The 23,743-nt window shown below is 43.3% G+C and overlaps 1 protein-coding gene across 4 annotated transcripts in view; it reads right to left on the bottom strand.

Annotated features, from left to right (window-relative positions):
* Positions 1–23,743, bottom strand: part of sh3glb2b (SH3-domain GRB2-like endophilin B2b) — a 56,880-nt gene that overhangs the window by 7,417 nt on the left and 25,720 nt on the right. For 2 of the 4 annotated variants that reach the window (XM_034096476.2, XM_034096477.2), the window contains 4 exons: positions 23,194–23,256; positions 19,639–19,662; positions 19,435–19,524; positions 16,019–16,119 (listed from right to left, as the gene is read on the bottom strand). In XM_034096476.2, coding sequence (XP_033952367.1) covers positions 16,019–16,119; positions 19,435–19,524; positions 19,639–19,662; positions 23,194–23,256 — 278 coding nt within the window. The remainder of the gene's footprint in view (positions 1–16,018; positions 16,120–19,434; positions 19,525–19,638; positions 19,663–23,193; positions 23,257–23,743) is intronic. The other 2 variants (XM_034096478.2, XM_034096479.2) reach the window with 1 other exon arrangement.

Here is a 23,743-nt window from a genome sequence, read left to right as displayed (position 1 = left end):
GTGCACGTCTGAATTAACAGGACATTCAAATAAATAAGAATAAGGACATTAAGAGTAACGACAAGATTTGTCCAGTGTATTAATAAATACAAGTGAACACATATTAACCTAGTCAGATAAATAGATACGAAGTCAAACATGGAAGAAGAATTTGAAAAGAGTGATTTAGGCGTTCCAATTCCCGGAAGCTTCCGCGAACAGTGGGAACAGACTGAGAGACAAGAAAAAGGCTTGTGCAGATCTGAGGTTCCTAAAAAATAAAATGATGGAAGAGGACAGGGAGGGGAGTTTCAACGCTCTAGTGACGTTGGCACACTCCTGTTCCCTCAGGACATTAAAGAAACACCAGTGTCAGCACATGCACCTACGGATGGAGAAATATTTGACTTTATTGCAAAATGCGTCAAAATGTTTAGGGATATAAATAAAGATGAAATCTCTGCCTCACTTGGAGGGAATGAAGGACAAAGGGAGGAAATAAATAAGAAACTATAATTTGTTGTTTTTAGCATAGTTTTTGTAGGATACAGTTACGTCACTTTGTGGTTTTATGAGAGGTTCTGAGAACTGATTGGTACCATTGCATTACAGGGTGAATTTCATGGTATTTGTCATTAACTGAGAATTTTACTTAATTATATTTCAGAGGAACTTAATTGCATACAGTAACGTTGAGGGAAAGTAAAAATAGGTTTTACTGAGTATATGAAGTACATGCAGGTTAAAGTTTGATTCAAATTGAATATAATAGTGGATTATTCCACCTAGATTACACATAGAAAGATGAGAATTTGTTAAACATTAGATAACGAACTCACTATAAGATATATATATATTGTAATGTTATTTAGGAGTTGTATTGATCATACAACAGTGAAGTTCAGCTCTAAGGGTTATGAACTGGCCTTGGCTGGTTACATTTGTTATTGAAGCCAGACTACAAGTCGTATGGTTTAATTTGTATTGAACTCAGTCTCCAAGCAGTGTGGTTTATATCTGCACATGTTTGAGTGTTCCCCTCCCCTTCCCCCACTCACATGAGGCCGGTGCTATACTGCTAAACTAGTGGGCCAGCCAGTTGGCATAGTGATGGTGGAATAGTGGGAGTAAAGATGTACACGAACAATGAGAGTAGATTAAGTTGTTTTGTCTTTCATGCTTTTCACCAAGGCTCATTTGAGTGGTTATTGTGTTAATGTAGTGTTGTTTTGTGTTATATTGTGTAAAATATAATGTACCCACACGCATGTGGTTTATTTGGCACAGTTCATTTTAAAGTCAGCCACCTCATGGCTAGATCTCATCTCTGAGAGTCCATTGGGTTAATGAGTGAGAGGTCCTTTTGTTCTTCAGGCCACATGTTCAGGTCATTTGACCCCATGAGGTCAAGAGTCATTCTGTTAGACCACAATCTTGTGTGAGACAAATCATTGTTCTAATGTCACATTTTGAATTACATAACATTTCATTTTGCTAAATCAATTTATCTATAAATGTTGTAGTTGGAGTTTGCTAACATTTTTAGGAACGACATGGTCCTACACTTGGGTCAAATGACATTACTGTGATCTGATTGGTGTGCTGCAGGTGTGAAATATGCGATGCTGGAAACATGTAGGTGTTGAACAACTTAGTTTGGGTAAATATGTCACAATGGATGAACCGATTATTAGAGGGAGTTTTAGTAATATCATTTGTTTGTTTTAACATTCACATGTTTCAGCATTCCTGACCTCAGCCGGTTTATTTTGTAACCCATTGGGAGAGAGATTTAAATTGAATTGTTCTCAGTAGCTGAATGTGATTACAGCAGCATTGGATAGTTCTGCACCAGCTTTTGGGTTCTCTGAATCAGTGTGTTGGTGAAGAGTTGCTCACTGCTAACAGAAGAAGTGTGCAAAGAACGCATCTGAGGAGGTTTGCTTGTGCCTCGTTGTCAAGGCAACAGTGGTGTGAAGAGGTACTGCGGTGTTGGGGGATTTCTGCTGTACAGAGGACAACGTGTGTCTGCCAAGTGATTCCTTCCCTCATCCCAATGCCAGGGAGTTTCCTTGGAGCCCACTGACCAGGGCCGGTCCTAGCTTTTTTGGGGACCCTGCCACTGACTACAGCCGCATCACTGACTGTGCTCATTATGACAAGATCTTGAGACATGCTGGTCTCAGACTGTTCAGACTCTGAAGGAATGATGCAATGATTTTACAGCATAATTGTGCAAGAGTTTCCCAGGGGGTGGTGAAGAAACCTTAATGCTTAGTGTTTAGATAGGAGGCTGCTTGTTTAAACGATGGTCTGGAATACTGAAAAGATTAAAGTTTAATATTCTTGGTTAGCAAACAAGACATCTGATTATTATGTCACACATAATAATCTTGACATAGAAACTAGCTATGGGTAAAACGTGTGGTTGTTATACCATTGTTATCATGAACAAAAGATAAATAAGGAAATAGTATCTGCTTAAAGATGAACGGATTTCATATCCTAGAGAGGATTAGTTATTGTGAATACTCCACAAGGTATCTACTAATGTATTTTAAAGAACCAAATTTAAAGAACTTGAATTGACTTGATAAATAAGTGAAGATAAGAAGATGTATTAACCATGAATTAATCAATTGGTAAATTAAAAATAGCGGTAAAGAGAAAACTATTAAAGTGAAAAATCATTCTAAAACACACTGATGGAAAAGGGGGGGGGCATGATGGAAGTATGCACTACACTTTAAGTAGTGGGTGTTTGGGAGTTAGGAGTACAGTGTAGAACCATATTCTTCAATCTTTTCATCATGTTTACAAATTATTATTTTAGAGTTTTTATTCATGTGTGAATTTGGTAGTGTTTTAATTTGTTACAGTATTGATCAGTTCAAAGGGAGAGTTTTAGTAACATCTCTATAAGATCAGACACATATTTCTTTATATAGGCCACGTTGAAGGGAAAGCTAGTTCTAAACAAAATATAGTATTTCAATTTGAGGTATTGGCTTCACCATTGTGGCATATATTCCTACAGGAGAACTTTTTATGGGGAAATAACTGTTGTTTGTTGTTCAAAATGTAGAGTTTAAAATTAAATTAAAATTAAAAACAGCTAATTTAATTTTGAAAAAGCAATATAATTGGGAGTAAACAAATGTGGGGCCTTGGATCACCCATTGTAAAGGTGCATATTATTGACAACCAATAAGGAGAAGGGGTAACTTGACCCACCCTGCAGTGGTTTTTAAAATCTTAGTTGCAGCTTCACAGGGAGCGCACGGCACCAGATTATGAGTTTAAACTCGGTGGCGACAATACCTATTGACGCAGCAACCACTGTAAGTAATATTCTTGTTTAATTAGACTTCTCTATTTCAGTTATTCTACTCTGTATAATTGTTCTGTAGTTATTGTAGCTAAAACGGCGCTTTTGAGAGAATTAAAATCTCAGATCTGCTCACGTGAACCTGTTGCACAGGTCTCAGTAGGCAATCAAGGCTGCATTAAAATAGGCAGGGCCTCTCAGCTGTCGCCCATCAGCTGTAGAGAGTTAACTAATTAGAGGGGCGTGGCACCACAGCAATCAGGTGTCCATTTAGGTAGCTCTTTCTTTGAGCGTCAGCTTCAGACAGACAAAGACATTGGAGTCCTGCGGGAGTCACGAGGAGGCAAATCCTCCTCTGATTAAGCTAATTACCGCTGGTGTCTTATTTTTCTTTTCTTTAGTTTTCTAGCCCCTCATGCTATAATCATGTGTATTTTCTAGTGATGGCGAGATGAAGCCTTATGAAGCCTTCGAGCCAATTGGTTCGCAAAAGAGTTCATCTCATGAGGCTTCATCATGGGCTTCATTTGAACACAAACCCCCTGTTGGTCAAAGTGTGTAACACAGGCAGATTGGACATCTCAACAGTGTGCTCTATCTCATACCGAGTTCCCATTGAGCAAAGCCTTAGAATAACTCTAAACAACGAACATAACATCATATTTTCATGTTAACAATATTGTTTTTATTCCAGTTTAATGATTGTGATTGAAAAGCCTAAGGAGGCTGGTAAACATTGCAAAGAGGGATTTGTATTCCTTAATAATATTCATAAACTTGTTGTAGCCTGAGAAAGGCTAAACCACATCAAAGAATACATTTATTAACTACATTATCTCATTTAGCTGTAGCTTTTATAAACAACAAAAAAATACGTATTGTTCAGTCGTTGAACCAGGGACCCTGCGGTCATGAGTCAACTGATTTCAGGCTGAGCTACAGCACACACACTAAAGCTCCCTGAAAACACTGCAAGATATGTATTCCTGTATTTATTGATGTTTTTATTGATGTTTTTATTCCTACATTTATTTATGATTGCATCCATTTATACTTATGACATGTTCCGACCTCTATAAGTGAGGGTCTGAGCTCTCTTAATTCCATCGTGTCACCGGGCCCGGGTACAGGAGGGGTAATATGGTTCTTGTTATACATCCATGGGTATTATGAGCGTTGTGGTTCAACCAGTATCTCTAGGGCTCTGGGTTCAACCATAGACTGTAATGGGTTCAACCGATCTGAATCGCTTCCTGAAGCAGTCACATGGTATCGACAGGCAGCGAGGCTTCGTTTGTCATCGATGACGTCACTGGCCCAAAACGATACAAGCCTCGATACATGCTTCACAAAAAGCTTCGGGGATTACTCGACACACGCTCCGAAGCCTCGGCGCAATACCTAACATCACTAGTATTTTCTCCATTCCTGTTCATGTGTCTTCTCGCAATTATCACTGGCCCCGTGTATCTCCTAATCGCTATAACCGGCCTGCTCTCGTCTATCCCACGTGCTCCACTGAGATCCAACATCTAGTTTCAGGCGGCCTGTGGAACTGCCAGTCAGCTGTTCCTAAGGCTGACTTCATCTCTGGCTACGCCTCCCTGCAGTCTCTGGATTTCCTTGCTCTCACTGAGACCTGGATTACTCCATCCAACACATCCACCCCAGCAGCTCTCTCCACAGCATATTCCTTCTCCCATACACCCAGACCCACTGGCAGAGGAGGTGGCACTGGTCTCCTGCTCTCTCGCAAATGGAGCTTTTCCCTCTTCAAGCTACCTAACTTCGCTCCTTCCACCTTTGAATTCCATGCCGTCACAGTAACCCATCCTATACAATGAACCATTGTTGTTCTCTACCGTCCATCAGGCGCCTTGGGAGACTTCTTGGAGGAATTAGATCATCTCCTCTCACACATCCCTGAAACTGGCCCTCCCGCTGTACTTCTCGGAGACGTCAACCTCCAGACAGGGAAGATAGACGAACTAACATCTCTGTTAACCGCCTTTGCTTTCTCACTGTCTCCGTCTCCACCGATTCATAAAGCTGGCAGTGTCCTTGATCTCATATTCTCAAGGAACTGCACTACTTCTAACCTCTCTGTAAACCCGCTCCACACCTCCGATCACTTCTTCATTTCATTCTCTCTACCCCTTTCCAAACATAACAAACTAATCTCTTCTCATCCTGCACCTGTCCGCCGTAACCTCCGTTCCCTCTCCCCCTCTACCTTTGCCTCCTCGGTGCTCTCAGCCCTCCCTTCCTCCGACTCGTTCCAACTCCTGCCTCCAAACTCTGCTGCAGAAACTCTCCTTTCTAATCTCTCATCCTCTCTGGACTCTCTCTGTCCTCTCACATCTCTGCAGGCTCGTCAGTCCCCTCCTGCTCCCTGGCTAAATGACGCACTGCGTGCTAATAGAACCGTCCTTCGGGCAGCAGAGCGGAAACGGTGGAAATCCAAACACCGTGACGACCTCCTAACCTATCAGGCTCTCCTCTCCTCTTTCTCTGCTTCGATCTCTCAGGCAAAAAGCACTTTCTTTCAAGACAAGATCCAATCTTCCTATTCCAATCCCAAAAAACTATTTTCCATCTTCTCCACCCTCTTGGACCCCCCCAAAGCCCCTCCCCCTCCTCCCTTCTGTCAAGCGACTTTGTTAACCACTTTGAAAAAAAGGTTGATGATATTCGCTCTTCTTTTTCTGACTCACCTTTACTCACCACTGGGTCACCAGACCCTCCTTTCACCCACACACTAACCTCCTTTTCCCCTCTCTCGCCAAGTGAGGTTCTTACCCTCATTACCTCTGCCCGCCCTACCACCTGTCCTCTGGACCCTATCCCTTCAAACCTCCTTCAGACTATCGCTCCTGATATTCTACCGTTTCTCTCCCATTTCATCAACACTTCTCTAACTTCTGGTCACTTTCCAAACACTCAAGGAGGCAAGAGTAAACCCTCTCCTAAAGAAACCCACTCTCAACCCGTCTGATGTTATAAACTACAGGCCTATCTCTCTCCTCCCGTTCCTGTCTAAAACACTTGAACGCGCTGTCTTTAAACAACTCTCCTGTTATCTCCATCAGAACAACCTTCTGGATCCGCACCAGTCTGGTTTCAAGGCAGGTCACTCCACAGAAACTGCCCTCATCGCTGTCACTGAGGCACACTGCCAAAGCAGCCTCTCTCTCCTCTGTCATCATCCTGTTGGACCTGTCTGCTGCATTCGACATGGTGAACCATCAGATCCTCCTTCGCACTCTCCAAGAACTTGGAGTTTCAGGCTCTGCACTTTCCCTCCTCACCTCATACCTCAAAGACTGTACCTACAGGGTAACTTGGAGAGGGTCCGAGTCCGACCCTTGTCAATTAACTACAGGGGTCCCTCAGGGCTCTGTTCTTGGTCCCCTCCTCTTCTCCCTGTACACAAACTCACTCAGATCTGTCATTAGCCCGCATGGTTTTTCATACCACTGCTACGCTGACGACACCCAATTAATTGTGTCCTTTCCCCGCTCAGAGACCCAGGTCGTTGCACGCATCTCTGCTTGTCTAGCTGACATCTCTCAGTGGATGTCCACTCATCATCTCAAGCTCAACCTTGACAAAACTGAACTGCTTTTCCTTCCGGGAAAAAATTGTCCCACTCTTGACCTGACAATCAACATCGGCACCTCTGTTGTTTCCCCGACTCAGACTGCAAGGAATCTGGGTGTGACCCTAGATAACAACCTGTCCTTCACTGCAAACATCGCTGCTACAACCCGTTGCTCCAGATACACGCTCTACAACATCAGGAAGATACGTCCCCAGCTGACCCAGAAAGCCACGCAGGTTCTGGTCCAGGCTCTCGTCACCTCACTCCTAGACTACTGCAACTCCCTCCTGGCTGGTCTACCTGCATGTGCCATCCGACCTCTGCAGCTCATCCAGAATGCAGCGGCTCGTCTGGTCTTCAACCTTCCTACATTTTCCCACACCACGCCGCTCCTCCGCTCCCTCCACTGGCTTCCGGTAACTGCTAGAATCCACTTCAAGACACTGGTACTTGCGTACCATGCTGCAAATGGATCTGGCCCTTCCTATATCCAGGACATGGTTAAACTGTACACCCCAGCGCGTGCTCTACGCTCTGCATCAGCCAAACGACTCACTGCACCCTCGCTGCGAGGGGGACCCAAGTTCCCATCAGCAAAAACACGTGGGTTTACTATCCTGGCTCCAAAATGGTGGAATGAGCTCCCCATTGTCATCAGGACAGCAGAAAGCTTACACACCTTCCGGCGCAGACTGAAAACTCATCTCTTTCGACTCCACCTCGAGCGATAGAATTACTAACAAAGAATTGCTAACAGAGCACTTATATACTAATAAAGGACTGGCTTATCTAAAGCCAGTTGAGTAGTACTTGAAATACTTGGCTCTATGAAACCTGGTGTACTTTATGATTCTGTTTTCTTCAAGGTTGTGTCTTCCTGGTCGAATGTACTTATTGTAAGTCGCTTTGGATAAAAGTGTCAGCTAAATGCAATGTAATAATGTAAAAAAGACAAAGCGTCACCACCTCCTAATGGACATCTATTTAATTAGTAATTAACTGACATTTAGAGATGTTAAAAAGTAAAAACATACCTACCATAAGTGATCATTCCTAAATTCAACTACAGTACAAACCATTGATAAAATTACTTCTGTTTTTAAATCCTTGATAAAGGAAGGAGTGATTGTTACATGTTCGGACACCCAAGGTTCCACGCACTGTTAGGGAGGTTAATTAAACGTTGTTCTTTAAGTGGACCAGAATTGGAGATAAATAAATATGAGTTATGAAATACATGGCAGATCTTTACAGATCCTGATAATGTTTTGACTCAAGAAAATAATTATATGCACAAGTTTCTGAATTAGATCTATTGGACATTTTAATATAGATTAGGTGTTAATGAACTGCAGTAGTAGTACTATGAGGAAGTGAGTTTTGTACCAAGTTGCAGGAAATGTGGGAAACAGCTGTCCCAATGAAAAGTTAGAGATATCTTGAAAAGTATAGTTGTAATCGTGAATTAATTAATGACGGCGCTCCATATATGACAGATTTTTGTAGACAAAGGATACTGGCCTATGCTGACATATCAAAGTCTCTGCAGAGCACTACACATGGCCAAAAAGACTGAGACCAAATTACCTTTGACCCTGACCGACAGTGTAACTTGAGAAGCACTGTCAATGACTGACTCTGGGGTGAACCTGACCAAACTTGACTTTACAACCTGACAGTGTGAGTGAGAGTGTATGTCTGCATGTGATCAGAGCAACTGTATGATTTAAAACAATGACTAATCAAGCATGCTTTTGGACTAACACATTATTTCTGGGGCTCTGTGGGCAACGGGAGGTTTCCTACAATTCCACAGAATTGAAAAACCGCACTTGTGACCCGTTTCTAATCTACTTGACAGGAGGTGGCGGTTTGCAGAATGTGAAACTCAAACTAAAACATGAAGATTCTGTTTCTTTTAGGACTGAAAGATGGAGAGAAACACTTCATTTCACTGGAGTGTTTACTGTGGGAAATGATTGATGTACATTTGTGAATAATGTTTGGTATTTTCTTATAATCCATTATGACTTGAAGGTTTTCTTCCCATACAGGATTTTGTTACACATGGGTTCATGTGTAAAAAGGGGGAGTGTAAACTTCACAATCTACATTTTTCAATCTGACCATTGATTGACAGTTTTAGAATGAACCTGCTCCATATCTGGGGATAAGATACTGTTTGATGGATTTTGACATGTTTCTAGTATTGATTGAGTTATAGCAGGTAACACAGATGCAGAATCAGTGGCCAAGGGGCTACCAGAGAGATGTAACTCCAGAATGGAGTACTGAAGAAGTTGACCTGTGGTGATGAAACCATTTTGTAATATTAGGTATTAAAGTAACTGAGGTTTGAAATGTAGAAAGAACATATTACAGTTAAGCTAAAACATAGTAATGTAATGAGACAGAATTTAATTTAACTAGCCTGGTAAAGAAGTAAAAGCCATAGACTTTATTGTTTAGGTCATTATGGGGATATACATTTCATCTAAGTTCATAATAAAGACATTTGATGACAGTTTGTTGGAATTCTGTATTCATACGCAGTGGGGGATCAAACAGCTGAGGGCCCAGGAGCCCTGAGCGTAGGCTTGAGGGATTTGTATCAGATTTCTCCACACAGGTTGCTGGCGCCAAAAGGGGGACCCAGGAGGCCGACACAGCGGAGTTCGTCTGACTGAAGGTCATCAGGACAAAGTGGCTCAACCCCAGGCTCTCCGGCCCCGACCGAGTGACCCAGCGGACCTCTCATGCCGGCCGCATAGGAGGAAAGGGGGACAGCTGGTGCCTGTGTGCGGCGGGGAAACCACCTGCTAGGACCGGGGACGACATCAGGACGGACGTGGCCCTCGCAGAGGAGGTCGACTCGGAAGGAGCCATCAGTGGACCGAAGGAGGAGGATCGTGAGGACATCTCTCCAGCAGTCGACTCGGGAGGCGCCATCAACGGGCCGGAGGAGGAGGATCCGAAAGACATCTCTCTAGCAGGCAGCCCAGAAGCCGCCGTCAGCGGATCGGGGGGACAAAGACACGGCAAGCCAAGACCGCCCAGGGGACTCCACTCTCCGCTGAAACAGGTGGATATGGCCGGTGTGGAGTTTGTTCTAATACCCCATTTTTTGAGGAACTTTGCTTCAATATCCCATTTTTTGACGGAGAAGCTGCCCCTTCCTATTCGTACCAAATGGCCTTGTTGGCTTACCCGTCGGAGGAGGACGAGCACGATGACTCAGCCGACAAGGACAATTTGTTAACATATTTTGGTCTCCCTCCACTGTCATAAGAAGTTGTTATGGTGGACTGTTCCTAAGGGTTTAAAGTGCTCTAAATCCCAGCGACTGATGGATTTATATAAATGTTGGGGAACAGACAGTAGAAAAGAATGACAGTGGTTATGTTCCAAATGCTGTGGATAAGTTGATCTCTGAAGGTGAGATCAAAAGAGGGATTAAAGCTAACAGATATTGTTCTAAACTGTATTAAAATAAACAGGTATTATCTTGAACTGTATTGAAGTGAACATGTATTATTTGGGACTGTTTTAAAGTAATCCTATATATATATAAACCTTCTTACTTACACTCCATGACCCAGACACCCTGACACACACGCACAATACACTCCCTGACCTAGATATCTCCACACACACACACACACACACACACACACACACACACACACACACACACACACACACACACACACACACACACACACACACACACACACACACACACACACACACACACACACACACACACACACACACACACACACACACACACACACACACACACACACACACACACACACACACACACACACACACACACACACACACACACACACACACACACACACACACACACACACACACACACACACACACACACACACACACACACCACACACACACACACACACACACACACACACACACACACACACACACACACACACACACACACACACACACACACACACACAACACACACACACACACACACACACACACACACACACACACACACACACACACACACACACACACACACACACACACACACACACACACACACACACACACACACACACTTTAAGCCACCACTACTGTATCTGCTCCTACAAAGTACAGAGAGCAGCCACATACTCAGGGCTGGGAGGGACAATTTGGAAATGTAATCTGTTACAATCACTAGGTACAAGTCAAAACATTTAATCAGCAACATAATCTAAGTATCAAAATATAAAAGTAATGTAAGCTGATTACTTGCCGTTACTTTTTGGTCAAATATAAAATGCAATTAAAATAACTCAAAGAGAAAATAAATAACAATAAGATGTTTTTTACTTTTTTGTTTACATGTAATGATGAAACCTTAGAAAAGAAGAAACCAAGATATTTCATTTAACATTTTTTACAACAGTAATAGTTCACAAATGCTGTTAAAGCTTAATACATTAATCAAAAGCCTAGACTGTAATTGAAATAAACAATAACAAAATAAATGTATCAAAAATAAAGAAGAATTAAAGTAGCCTTAATATAATCCATAAAGAAAATGTATCTACCTATAATATATCGATCTTTATATCAAAATGCTGCTAGTCATTTAAACGTAACGGTAATCTGATTACTTATTGCATGTCATTTTAACCGAATAAAGTTACCTTTTTTTTGCATCCTGATTATGTGCTCCGTTACATGCCTGCACATACTGGCAGAGTGATGGTGTTCTGTGTTGAGAGGATGTATGTCTCTTGACGCTGCTGTGGTGCCAAAACAACAGCTGTCACCCGCTCAACTAAAAAACTGATTTGGAAGCTTGATTCTGGTATTTCGATAGATTTATCTTTAGAACTTTAATGTATTGTATAATTAGTAAAGTATTTTTCCCCATCAGCTCCTTTATTTCAGAAACTTACATTTCTTACAATTATGATACTCCTAAATAAAGCAATTTTATTGTTGTTAAAAACAAATCAATTCACTGATTGACTCAATTGAGTTTTTTTATCATTAGCCCTTTGGAGGTAGACAGTTTGAGTCTACACAGATTTACATTTCACTACAGTCTGTCCATTCTATAAACCTACAGACTCTCTAAATGAACACCACTGCTTAATTAAGACGGTTTGTTTGCTGATCAGGCGTCAAAAAGATTCCTGCATCAAGACATTAGTTTAGGTAGTGAAAAAGACCATTTAAGTCTACAAGTGTGGTAAATCAGTTTTGCGTCAGTAGGGAGTTGTGTTAGAACCACAGGCATGCAGCCACCAACACCAGTGACGAGGAGTTTGTTTTTCCATTTTCCTTCCAGTCTACCGACCTCAGGATCAGTGTTTTTCAGAGTGAAGAGAGTAATAGTGATTTATATTAATCATGATTCATGAATGTTTAAAGGTTACCGATCATGCTATTTTTAGGCAATAGCATAGGTCTTAGATATATAAAAATATATAAAAACATGTCTGAAGTGTTTTGCTCAAAATACCAAACAGATCACCCATTCTAGCCATGCCTCATATCCCTCCGTGTCAGCCCTGTAACTAAAGTGCTGATTCGGGGTATAAAGCTTTTAAAAAAAAAAAAAAAAAGATTATGCCTGCTCATGCGGGACCCGGCAGATACTGTCTTCTTTACACATACTCTCTCTCCAGTACAGGTTAGCTCTGAGTGTTAGCGATGCTTGCTAATGTAAACACAGACCATATTACTTCCAAAACACGTCGGGCATTGTTTCTGATGGCAACTTTCTGGTAGGGCCGTGGGTCCACCATCCGATATGACGTACGTCATACGCAAATCTGAATCAGCTCCGTTGTTCCCCAGTTTTTAGAGATTTGGGTACGGAGGACACACTTTGTGAGTTCCCTGACACAAAGGGGACACATATTTATGTATAAAAGACATCACAAAGTGCATTTTGCATGATAGGTCCCCTTTAAAAAGGTAAATGAGAAGATTAAAGTAGTGGGGTGACACCATGTGGGACCAAAATTCACCTTGCTTATTGTGTTGCCACACGGACCCTTTAGTGGGGAACACCTGTAGCTTTAGCTGCCATTCCTGCTAGCTCATCAGGCAGAGCAGTGCATGTGTTAACCTCTCTGATTAATGGATTATAAAGATTGGAACTCCATTCTTAATACACCGCCTCCGACTCTCTTTTCACGGCACTACACTGGTGACCCCGACTTTTCCGAGAAAGTTTCCGGAAAATTAACGAACATGGCTGAGCGCGATGTTTTCATAAAGCTGCCGGAATTCTGGGAGCACGCCGCGGAGGCATGGTTCGCACACGTGGAGGCACACTTCACCTGCCGACAGGTCCGTGACGGGGACCTGAAATACTACCATGTGGTAGCAGCGCTGGGGAGCTCCACGTCGTCCAGGTTGGTGGGATTTATCGCAGCCCCCCCCACACCATGGCAAATATGAGGCGATTAAGGCCCTTCTCCTTGAGACATTTAGCTTATCTGCTAAGGAGAGGGCCCGCCAGATACTTGACATTCAAGGCCTAGGAGACAGCAAGCCATCCCAGCTAATGGAGAAAATGCTAAATCTGCTAGGGGGGGAAGATCCCCGGATTTTATTCACGGAGATTTTCCTGCGTCACTTGCCTCCCCGGGTCCAGACGGTACGGAGGTGTTTTCCAAGGTGGACCTGGTGCGTGGATACCACCAGGTGTCCATGCACCCTCTGGACATTCCCAAGACAGCAGTGATAACGCCTTTTGGACTTTTTGAGTTCCTGCGGATACCTTTTGGACTCAAGAATGCCGCTCAGACGTTCCAGCGCCTGATGGATTCAGCCGCTCGCCTTTTTCAGCCGCCAGCTGACGCCCAGAGAACGCAGATACAGCGCTTTTGACCGTGAGCTCCTGGGTCTTTATTTGGCTGTGCGGCACTTCCGTTTCATGCCGTTTACGGCGTTTGTCGACCACAAGCCACTCACTTTCGCCATGTCAAAAGTGGCGGAGCCTTGGTCGGCACGTCAGCAGCTTTCCTACATCTCTGAGTTCACCACAGACATTAAGCACGTGGCTGGCAAGTTAAACCTGGTTGCAGATTGCCTCTCCAGAGTCGTCCAGTTGGGCCTGCACTATACTCGCATGGCGGTGGATCAGGTCACAGACCCCGGCGCCCAGGCACTGAAGGTGGAGGGCGCGGGGCTGCGCTTGGAGGACGTAGTGTTCGGCGACGCGGGCGTTACCCTCCTGTGTGACGTCTCCACAGGCCTGTCGCGGCCAGTCGTTCCCACCAGCTGGAGGCGCTCTGTGTTCGAGGCAGTGCACGGACTGTCACACCCCGGCATTAAGCCTTCGGTGCGCTTGGTGGACGCGAAGTTCGTCTGGCATGGGCTGAAAAAGGACGTGAGGACTTGGGCTGGTGAGTGCGTGGCTTGTCAGCGCGCTAAGGTGCACCGCCACACGAAGGCCCCGTTGGAGCGTTTCCTGGTGCCTGAGAGGAGGTTTGATCACGTCAACATCGACCTGGTTGGTCCATTGCCCTCCTCTCAGGGATTTTCCTACCTCCTCAACATGGTGGACAGGACGACCCGTTGGCCAGACGCGGTCCCGCTCGTTTCGACGTCTGCCGCGAACGTTGCTCGGGCCTTCATTGCAACGTGGGTGTGTCGTTTTGGCACCCCGTCGGACATTTCCTCAGACAGGGGCTCTCAGTTCACGTACGAACTCTGGAATGCCGTGGCAGGTGGTTTGGGGGTTAAGCTGCACAGGACTACCGCTTACCACCCTCAGGCTAACGGCCTCTGCAAGCGCTTCCATCGCTCCATGAAGGCGGTCCTCAAAGCCGGTCCTCAAAGCCGGTCCTCAAAGCCGGCTTACGGACGGGAATTGGGTCGACAAGCTGCCCTGGGTGATGCTGGGCCTGAGGACTACGCCTAAAGAAGACCTGCAGTGCTCTACGGCTGAGATGGTCTACGGCAGGGATGGGCAACTTTGATGGTGGTGGGGGCCACATCATTGATGTACTGGCCACCAGGGGGCCGCAGATTCACTTGGAACACACACACAAAAATTCCATTTGTTGTATGTAATTATTAACAAATATACTAAGTCTGACATCTTCATTGACATTTTACAATCAAAGGGAACATCCCCAAAAAATGGGAACATCCTCTAATAAGCTCATTAGTAGACCTAACTAGGGATGCTCCGATACTCACTCTCTACCGATCGATCAGTGCTCTCTAAACATGCCGATCGCGAGAGCCGATCGCATGACGTAAAATACATGACACTTTTCTCTGTGCGCGGCAATACAAGCTCGTCACTCGTTACTGGATCAGTGAGCTGCATGAGATACTGACAGGCTGTCAGGAGGGGGAGAGAGAGGGGGAGAGAGAGAGGGGGAGAGAGGAAAAGAGAGTGCTTCCGCTCATTTCTCCCGAATAATGTACATCCTTTGAATGTAATAATTAAGTTGATTGTTGTTTGTGGAAGCTCCAGTGAATGAGCCCCATTAACTGAGTTAAACATCACTTTAAATGGAAGATTTAACGTGATGTTTAAATCTTCCATTTAGGCCCCGTCCACTCGATCGGTATCTGCCGATACTGATTCCGGCCCAAAAATTGGCGATCGGAGCATCCCTAGACCTAACCTTTTCACTTTAAACTTTTAAACATGTTCGGGAGGCACTGTGATGTCACTGTACCAGCCACTCATATGACCAACGAACAAAACAAACAAAGGACAATGGGATTCTATATTATTCTTTTAAAACAACATGGAAACGAGGGAGACGTAGACACATCAGCAAGAGACGCTGAATGTGCTTAACTACAGGAACACAAAGCACTACACTGGGAATATAAGGTTGCATGATGATGATGAATATAATTTAAAACAGGAAATATTTCAGTACAAGTACACGGACACGCTTTTTTAGGACTCAGTTAGTATTACACTAGCTCTGTCCGGAGGATTCTAGTTCGGAAACACCGATATAGATTGACGGCTGCTGCTGTTGCTGTGGATGCTATCCTCTAAAGATGGCCGCGACACCCCAGAATGCACCACGATCCCATTGCCTATACACATGCTACAGAAGAAGCTAGCAGCCGCAGTGAATCCTCACTTGTGGAGCTCCCTCTGCAGGTCCTGCATGTAGTGGTGACACTGGGCGTAGTAGGTGGCCTGAGCCTCGGCAAAATCCTGTAAACAGCGCAAGTGGTTGAGCTGAGGAGAGAGAGAGAGGAGACAAATCAGTCCCCAGCAGAACACAACCAAACTAACAACGGACATTATACTCGGCTCAACATATGTGCTAATGAAACTCTTCTTAGAGGGGGAGGCGATGATGATATGTCGGTTTAACTACCCAGAGTCTGCGGGTCTCGTTCATTCCTATGAGAGCTGCTCATTGACGCATGACGACAAAATGGCCTGACATTTTCGAGAGCAAAACGTCACAAATTACCCATCATGCCTAGCTGTCAGAGCAGAAGTACCCGTATGTGCGCTCATATAGCATGCCCAGTAGAGTTTCCCCTTATACCCCGCCCCCCGAGAGAGAAAATGAATCTGGATTTGGCTTTTAGCGCATTTTACAACTTTAAGGACCTAATGAATCTAATAAGGCTATAAAAGTGATAGTGTTGGGTAGTTTTATTTAGTTAAAAAAAATATATATCCGCTAATTTACAGACGTCTCTTTCCCAATGTTAGTGAATGGGAAAAAGTATTTCTGGGCCGGGTGACATCACGGACTGATACGGAAATTGTAGTACCGCCGTTTGGCCAGTACGAATATTTTCTTCAGAGTCCAGCGCACTTCCCAGGGGCTTGCTGCTGTGTTCCCGTTAGTGTTTACTTCCTGTCTGTCTTCTTCTGCTGTTCCCTTTAGTGTTTACTTCCTGTCTGTCTTCTTCTTCTGCTGCTGCTGCTCCCTTTAGTGTTTAATTCCCGTTTGTCTTCTTCTGCTGTTCCTGTCACTACCCGATCCGTCACCCTGCCCGATCGGTTCTGCGCATGTGCGAGAGGGTCCGCCATGTTGGACAACTCCGGACGGCAACACCAGATGGACACTTGACACAGTGGCTTTTAGCAAAGCTCAAAAAGAAAACTCGAGAGAGATGAGTTATTGTTATTACAACGTGACTTCACTATTATTTAACAACTCTTTTTATTGGGTTCTTTTATTTGGGGTTAAGTACATTGTCAGAATAAGTGAGAAATGAATGTAACTTCTGTTAGACAGCCATATGCCATACATTTTTGCATACATTCACAGTAAATATGTATTCAGTATGATAGCTGTCTAACAGAAGTTACATCTATTTCTCACTTATTCTGACAATGTACTTAACCCCAAATCCCTTTAGTGTTTACTTCCTGTCTGTCTGTCTTCTTCTTCTTCTTCTGCTGCTGCTGCTCCCTTTAGTGTTTAATTCCTGTCTGTCTTCTTCTGCTATTCCTGTTAGTGTTTACTTCCCGTTTGTCTTCTTCTGCTGTTCCTGTTAGTGTTTACTTCCTGTCTGTCTTCTTCTGCTGTTCCCTTTAGTGTTTACTTCCTGTCTGTCTTCTTCTGCTGCTGCTGCTCCCTTAAAGCCCCTGTCACACTGTCCCGAAATTGACACCCGATAGACACACGATAAAGGAAATGTTAAAATTCGGCTGTGATCGTAGCAACATCGGGCCATTCGTGAGGGCATCTAAGCCATCGTATGACCGCCGGTGGAGTTTCTCAGGCTCCGGCAGCAACTTCGTGAGCGGCATCTTCGTAAGGCACTCGTGAGGGCATCTTGTCAAGTCGTGTCATCTTCGTGTTATCATCGGTGCCATCGGGCATTCGCCCTCACTCTGATCGGGGCGAATGCCCGATGGCACCGATGATAACAAGATGCCCTCACGATGGCCTTACGAAGGGCAAAATTGACCTAACCTTCTCAAGGTCCTTCGACTATTTTTTGGCATGCCAAAGATTTTGCCACCACTCACGAAGTTGCTGCCGGAGCCTGAGAAACTCCACCAGCGCCATCACGAAGGCTTAAGATGCCCTCACGAATAGCCCGATGTTGCTACGATCATCGGGTTGTTTTATTGCACAACAAAATCATGTAAACATATTATGTAAATAACCCAATTTGTGTTCTGTGAAACTGAAAAGGATATAATATATTATTTTGAAGGCGAGTTGACAGGAAGTTGTTGTTGCTATGGAAACAACAACATGACGGAGAAAACGTAATATCTTCTACATATAAAGACGGAGAAAATAAAGAACAAAGTCTGAAAATATCAGTACAGTATCATAGTACTGTAACATAATTGTTTGTGTTACTTTCGTTGCAGTTGTATGTCTTAAATGTAATGTAAATGTTGCCTTCGTGTGTGGTTCGGGGCCATCTTCGTGCGAAATTCACAATTCCATATTCGTGTGTCCATCGGGTGTCAACTTCGGGACAGTGTGACAGGAGCTTTAGTGTTTAATTCCTGTCGGTCTTCTTCTGCTGTTCCTGTTAGTGTTTACTTCCTGTCTGTCTTCTTCTGCTGCTGTTCCTGTTAGTATTTACTTCCTGTGTCTTCTTCTGTTGATTTCTTTGACTTCAAACGCTTTGTCTTTTAACTTTCTTCTTTCTCTCCCTTCATTCTCCTTAGCAATGGTAATTTTTTTACTTCAACCATTGAAATGTCCAAATTGACCAATCAGAATCGGGGATTCAACTTAGCCACGTAATAAATGAATTTAAAATATAGTGAAGTTCAGTGAAGTGCTACATTTCCAATGCTTAGCGTTATGAGCGGTTGATAATTGTAACCCTGATCACTATGAGCAGTTTCCAAAGCTAAAGGGAACCCAGCACAACTTTAGAGCACATGTGCCCGTGTGAATGTGCCAAACACGAGCCTGTCCTGCGTCAGACAGAACTTCATTTAAGCCTAATCCTGATGTTTAAAAAAAGTGTTTTATTGCGTTTTTTGTTTTGTTTCAATTCACAGAGGAAGACCCGGATTTAAAACTGCTCGCAGGGTTGATATATTGTGTAATATAATATTATATATTTTATTGAAAACTATATGATTTTTTTCTGTAAATATGTTAAGTTACATTTAGACCCAACATGGAGTAAATAATGTTTTACAGCATTTCTTAGAGTGCTGAGAATTCTTGTGGACAGTTAATTCATCATGTATCTATTTGTTGGGCTTAAGGGTTTAAATGTGTGGAATTGGCCTATAACTTACCTCCTATTCGTTAGGTTAGATTTTCTGTAAATTGTAGTTTCTAAGCAGTAGTGTTTTGGTGAAATGTGAGGTTGTATAGCCTCAGTGACGTCCATGGTTGGTCCATGAACAACAGGAGCTGAAGAGGTAATGCCTAACACTCCAAACATCCTCCCATTTTCTCTGCTCTTCTGTATTTGGCTCATATTTCTGATAAACAGTCATTCATGCTGCTCAGCCCCATGACATCACTGCTGTGTTCAGGGTCGTCTTGTGACTGTGACTAAGAGCCCAGTCAGTGGCCCAGAGGGGATCCCTTGCACTCACATGTGTGCTGCTGATTCCCTCCAGCAGCAGCCGGGTGACCTCAGCCTGCCGGTCAAACTCCGTCTGCGCCACACGCAGATCGTGCTCCGCCTGCACACAGATGTGGAGGGGCAGGAAAGACACATTTAGAGGATTGTATAAACATGTTTAACTGTATCTAGGAGCAGTCAGAAACAAACACTATCCACTAGTGAAGGTACTTACTTTGTCCACTTCCTCACTCAGCAGCTGAGAGAAGCAACATGAGGACAGAAGAAAGCAGGCATCAACACTGTCTCATTAACACTCACACTTCAATGCAGGAAGTCACCAATCTGAAACTACGAGGAGCTAGATGTGGGTTAGGAAGCTCAAACTACTTTCAGGGTGTTCTTCAGCTAGCCTGTTACTATGACAATTTCAACCTCAAGTTTAATGGAGGTTAACTTGATCTGAACCACTGATACCAGGCCAGTTTGAAGCACCCATTTCAAATCAAACATTTAAAAACTGTTTATTTAATTTAATGTATTTTATTAACCTAATTATAATTCAACTTTTTATTTGACTAATTTATATTCTGTGTGCAATAGTCAAGATGCAGGAGCCACCAGTATCAGACTTCACTAATCAATGTCCTGATCATGTGTTATAGCAACTGATCAACACAGGGCTCCCTTGAAAAAGAGATCTATGATCTCAAGGGACCAATCTGGTTAAATAAAGGTTTGAAATGAAATGAACACATGTCTGACTTCACTTAGAATGTAACCGTCATACCAGCTTTTCTCTCATTAACTGTAATAGTAACCACAATATTCTTAAAAGCATGATACATGTTAGCGTCAGCATTAACATAATACTGGACCTTCCAAACAACAGGAGCACTATAAATACACTCGATGAATAGTCTTTGAAACTCTCTGACTCATCATTATTTCCATAGCTAGTGATGGCTTTCCTTCCAGGTGCATTCAGGGTCTCTCAAACAACTCCGTTCATATGCATTCGATGTATTGAATACAACATATTTATGTTTGTTTTAACCTATTTTAATCAAGTGAGATTTTTCTCATTACATATGACCGTCTATCCTCTTTACCGTTTTATACTTTGTGCTGTAACTTCTGTAGGAAAGTGCTTTACAGATAAATCATTATGATTACATTTTTAAACCAGGCCCTCAAGATGCCTAACCAAGCATGTCATGGTCATTTGGTAAAGTGTCGCTATGCCTTTTACAAAGAGCAATGTTTGTGATCTGAGAAACTGAGCTGGTGTGGGTGGGTGTGGTGTGTGTGTGTGTGTGTGTGTGTGTGTGTGTGTGTGTGTGTGTGTGTGTGTGTGTGTGTGTGTGTGTGTGTGTGTGTGTGTGTGTGTGTGTGTGTGTGTGTGTGTGTGTGTGTGTGTGTGTGTGTGGTGTGTGTGTGTGTGTGTGTGTGTGTGTGTGTGTGTGTGTGTGTGTGTGTGTGTGTGTGTGTGTGTGTGTGTGTGTGTGTGTGTGTGTGTGTGTGTGTGTGTGTGTGTGTGTGTGTGTGAGCTGCAGCAGTTGGCCAGCAGCCTGAACCCTTGTTGACCTTCACTCTACTTTCTGCAGCTGCTCGCTCACCAATGCCTGTTGAACAGCGCCCTCCTGTGTGTAACATCTCACATTTAAACTTTATTATAATATGTGTAGCTGTTTTTCTTCACTACTTCTTCCCTTCTCTTTTATTTGAGCTTTCAGTGTATTTTGAGTCATTTTTTGTGTACGTACAGTGGGATGCTTGATCAAGATACTAAGGCATTGAACCGCTGTATGTAAAACAGCTCCACATTGCAGTGTTATAGCCCATCTTCATGGAGGACGCCATGTTAAGAGTTAGAAAGTGACTTTAAGACCACTGATGATGCAGTGTGTCCTCAGACATTTTATTTCTGTGCATCCGTTACCTCCTGCTCGTGTTGTGACCCTTTTATGGTGAAATATTTGACAATGTATATATTTATTTGTTAACTTAAGGATTTTTTTCTGCTAATGATATAGTAAAAGGTTTGCTTTTATCTGAATATGACAGTTAATACACCTGAACAAAAAAAGTCTTTACTTCAATTTTGTTCCCGTTATTTACTATTTATTGGGACAGGATTTGACCAACAGGTAAAACATCCTACCCACAACACAGACTACATGACGGGAGACTCACTACCACTATCACCAGGACCTAATCTGGGTTCTGCTCCCAGAGGTTCCAACCTTGCTCTGCTCGGCTGCAGCGGGATCCGTCTCCAGATCCCAGCTCTCCCAGCCGCTGTGCAGCTGGGTCAGTCACAGAGCAACACAGAAACGCTATACATGTGATTACTTAAGCTGACATCATCACAGAGAACACATCCATGTTTCACTGCACTTCTTACTTCCTCATTTTAAGTCTACATGTTCTCTCTCAAAGAAGAGCTTGTGGCTCTGTTGCTCTGAGTTTAGCTCTTGCTGAAAGTCTAAGATGGCTTCAACCCTGTGTTTTTAGAAAACTAAATCACAGCATCTCCCACACCCCACAGCTGTGTTCTCAGAGGCTCAGCTTTAAACTGCACCCCAGGTTTGGGCTGGACCGGGCTGCTGCGTTCTGGACAATCACCAACAATGCACTGCAGATCCTTTTTACACCATTCGGATCACAAGTACTTCCATTTTTGTATTTGTTATACTTCTACTTCATTTCCTTCACCACTTTATTTAGGTCAGTCATTTGAAGATAAGGACAAAATATATGATACAATGTTATGGATTGAATGACAGCTCAACCTTAACCCACTAATGCCTTCAAATTCTACTTAAACTTTGCTTTTAATAAAATGTTGCTGTGAAATGTTTTTGTGACCAGTTGGACTCTTTATCATGCTATACTCTGCTATGACAAGTGCAACTACGGAAGTGGATTGGAGTCTTTCGGAACCTGTCACAGTTCAGATCACACCAGTGTAAAGCTATAGTAATCATAGTCTTTGTATATATAAGTCAAAGTATAAAGTATAAACAGCATGCAACAATATCAAAACTTGCTAAACATGCTCATGTCTTTATTATATTTGTGTTACAAAGGTCATGCCACAGTCTGACAAGCCTAACTTGTTTAAGAATTCAAAATGCAGCCCCCACTTCAATCCATAAAGCATTCCAAATACGCATCGTGTGCAGTGCTCATTAGTAGCCGTCATCCCATGCAGTGTGAATATACTGAGACAGCGTTACACTGAGAGTACATGTGAAGGGATTTCAGGAGCCTTTTGCTTCATTTACATTATTTTAGTGGTTTGAGTAAGAGTACTTTTTAGAAACTCTAACAATGTATATTTGAAAATGTATGAAACTAAAAAAAGTCTCCATAACTGTTTAATATCAAACTAACTTTCTACGAATAAATTCAAGATGTTTTTTAAGATAGACTTTATGCATGTTCCGAAGCCACTGAGGCCTCAGGATGCTTCCGACACAACATTCAATAGCGTTAGCCAATGAGCTGCTGGGTCAGGTGAGGCTGCAGCAGCAGCTCTGTGCCCTGATGTGAGCTACATAGTCTGTCTTTGGGAGTATGTTGTGTTCTACGGCTCTGTGCCCGTTAGCATGTTAGCCTAGCTCCTGCTGGGCGACAGACCCTGCAGTGAGGCTGCAGCAGCTCTGTGCCCTGATGTGAGCTACATAGTCTGTCTTTGGGAGTATGTTGTGTTCTACGGCTCTGTGCCCGTTAGCATGTTAGCCTAGCTGGGCGACAGACCCTGCAGTTTGTGATGGACTCTTACCGCTGATGCACTGGCAGAAAGAACATAATTGCGAGGCCTGGTCTCCTGAAAATCAGGTGCAGCCTACAAACAAGAGCAGGGAGGAGGAGACACATGTTGGCACAGTCATGCATTACAATCATAAAGCAGAACAACAAAAACAGTTAGCCGAAAGCAAAGCAGCATGAGCAGAACACTGAGAACACGCTGTGGTGTCTCAAAGCAACGCGGTGTAAATTATTTATGACTGGATCATTTATTAATTGCTGTTAAAGTATAAATAGAATGCTTTAGTAAGTTTTGCTTTAACTTTAACTTGTTATCCTCACAGGATTATTTTATTAATTTGAAGCAGACTCCGTCCAGTCTGTAGCTGTGAGAGGGTCTCCATCCTTTACTGCACTCAGGTTTCCACAGAGCTGGACACTTTGAACCCATAGGTCATCATGGTGAGCTACGCTGCTGAAAACATTCCAGGTGAGGGATACATGATGCAGTACCAGAATCTCAAGGTGTTTATTTAATTTTGGGCTTTTTCCCATTATTATGCTGACCTTTTCTTCTTCTATGG

This window comes from Pseudochaenichthys georgianus, chromosome 12, assembly GCF_902827115.2.
Source record: "Pseudochaenichthys georgianus chromosome 12, fPseGeo1.2, whole genome shotgun sequence".
NCBI classification, from domain to species: domain Eukaryota; kingdom Metazoa; phylum Chordata; class Actinopteri; order Perciformes; family Channichthyidae; genus Pseudochaenichthys; species Pseudochaenichthys georgianus.
The sequence above is the reverse complement of the archived record's forward strand: the minus strand, read 5'-3'. Positions and strand labels throughout refer to the sequence as shown.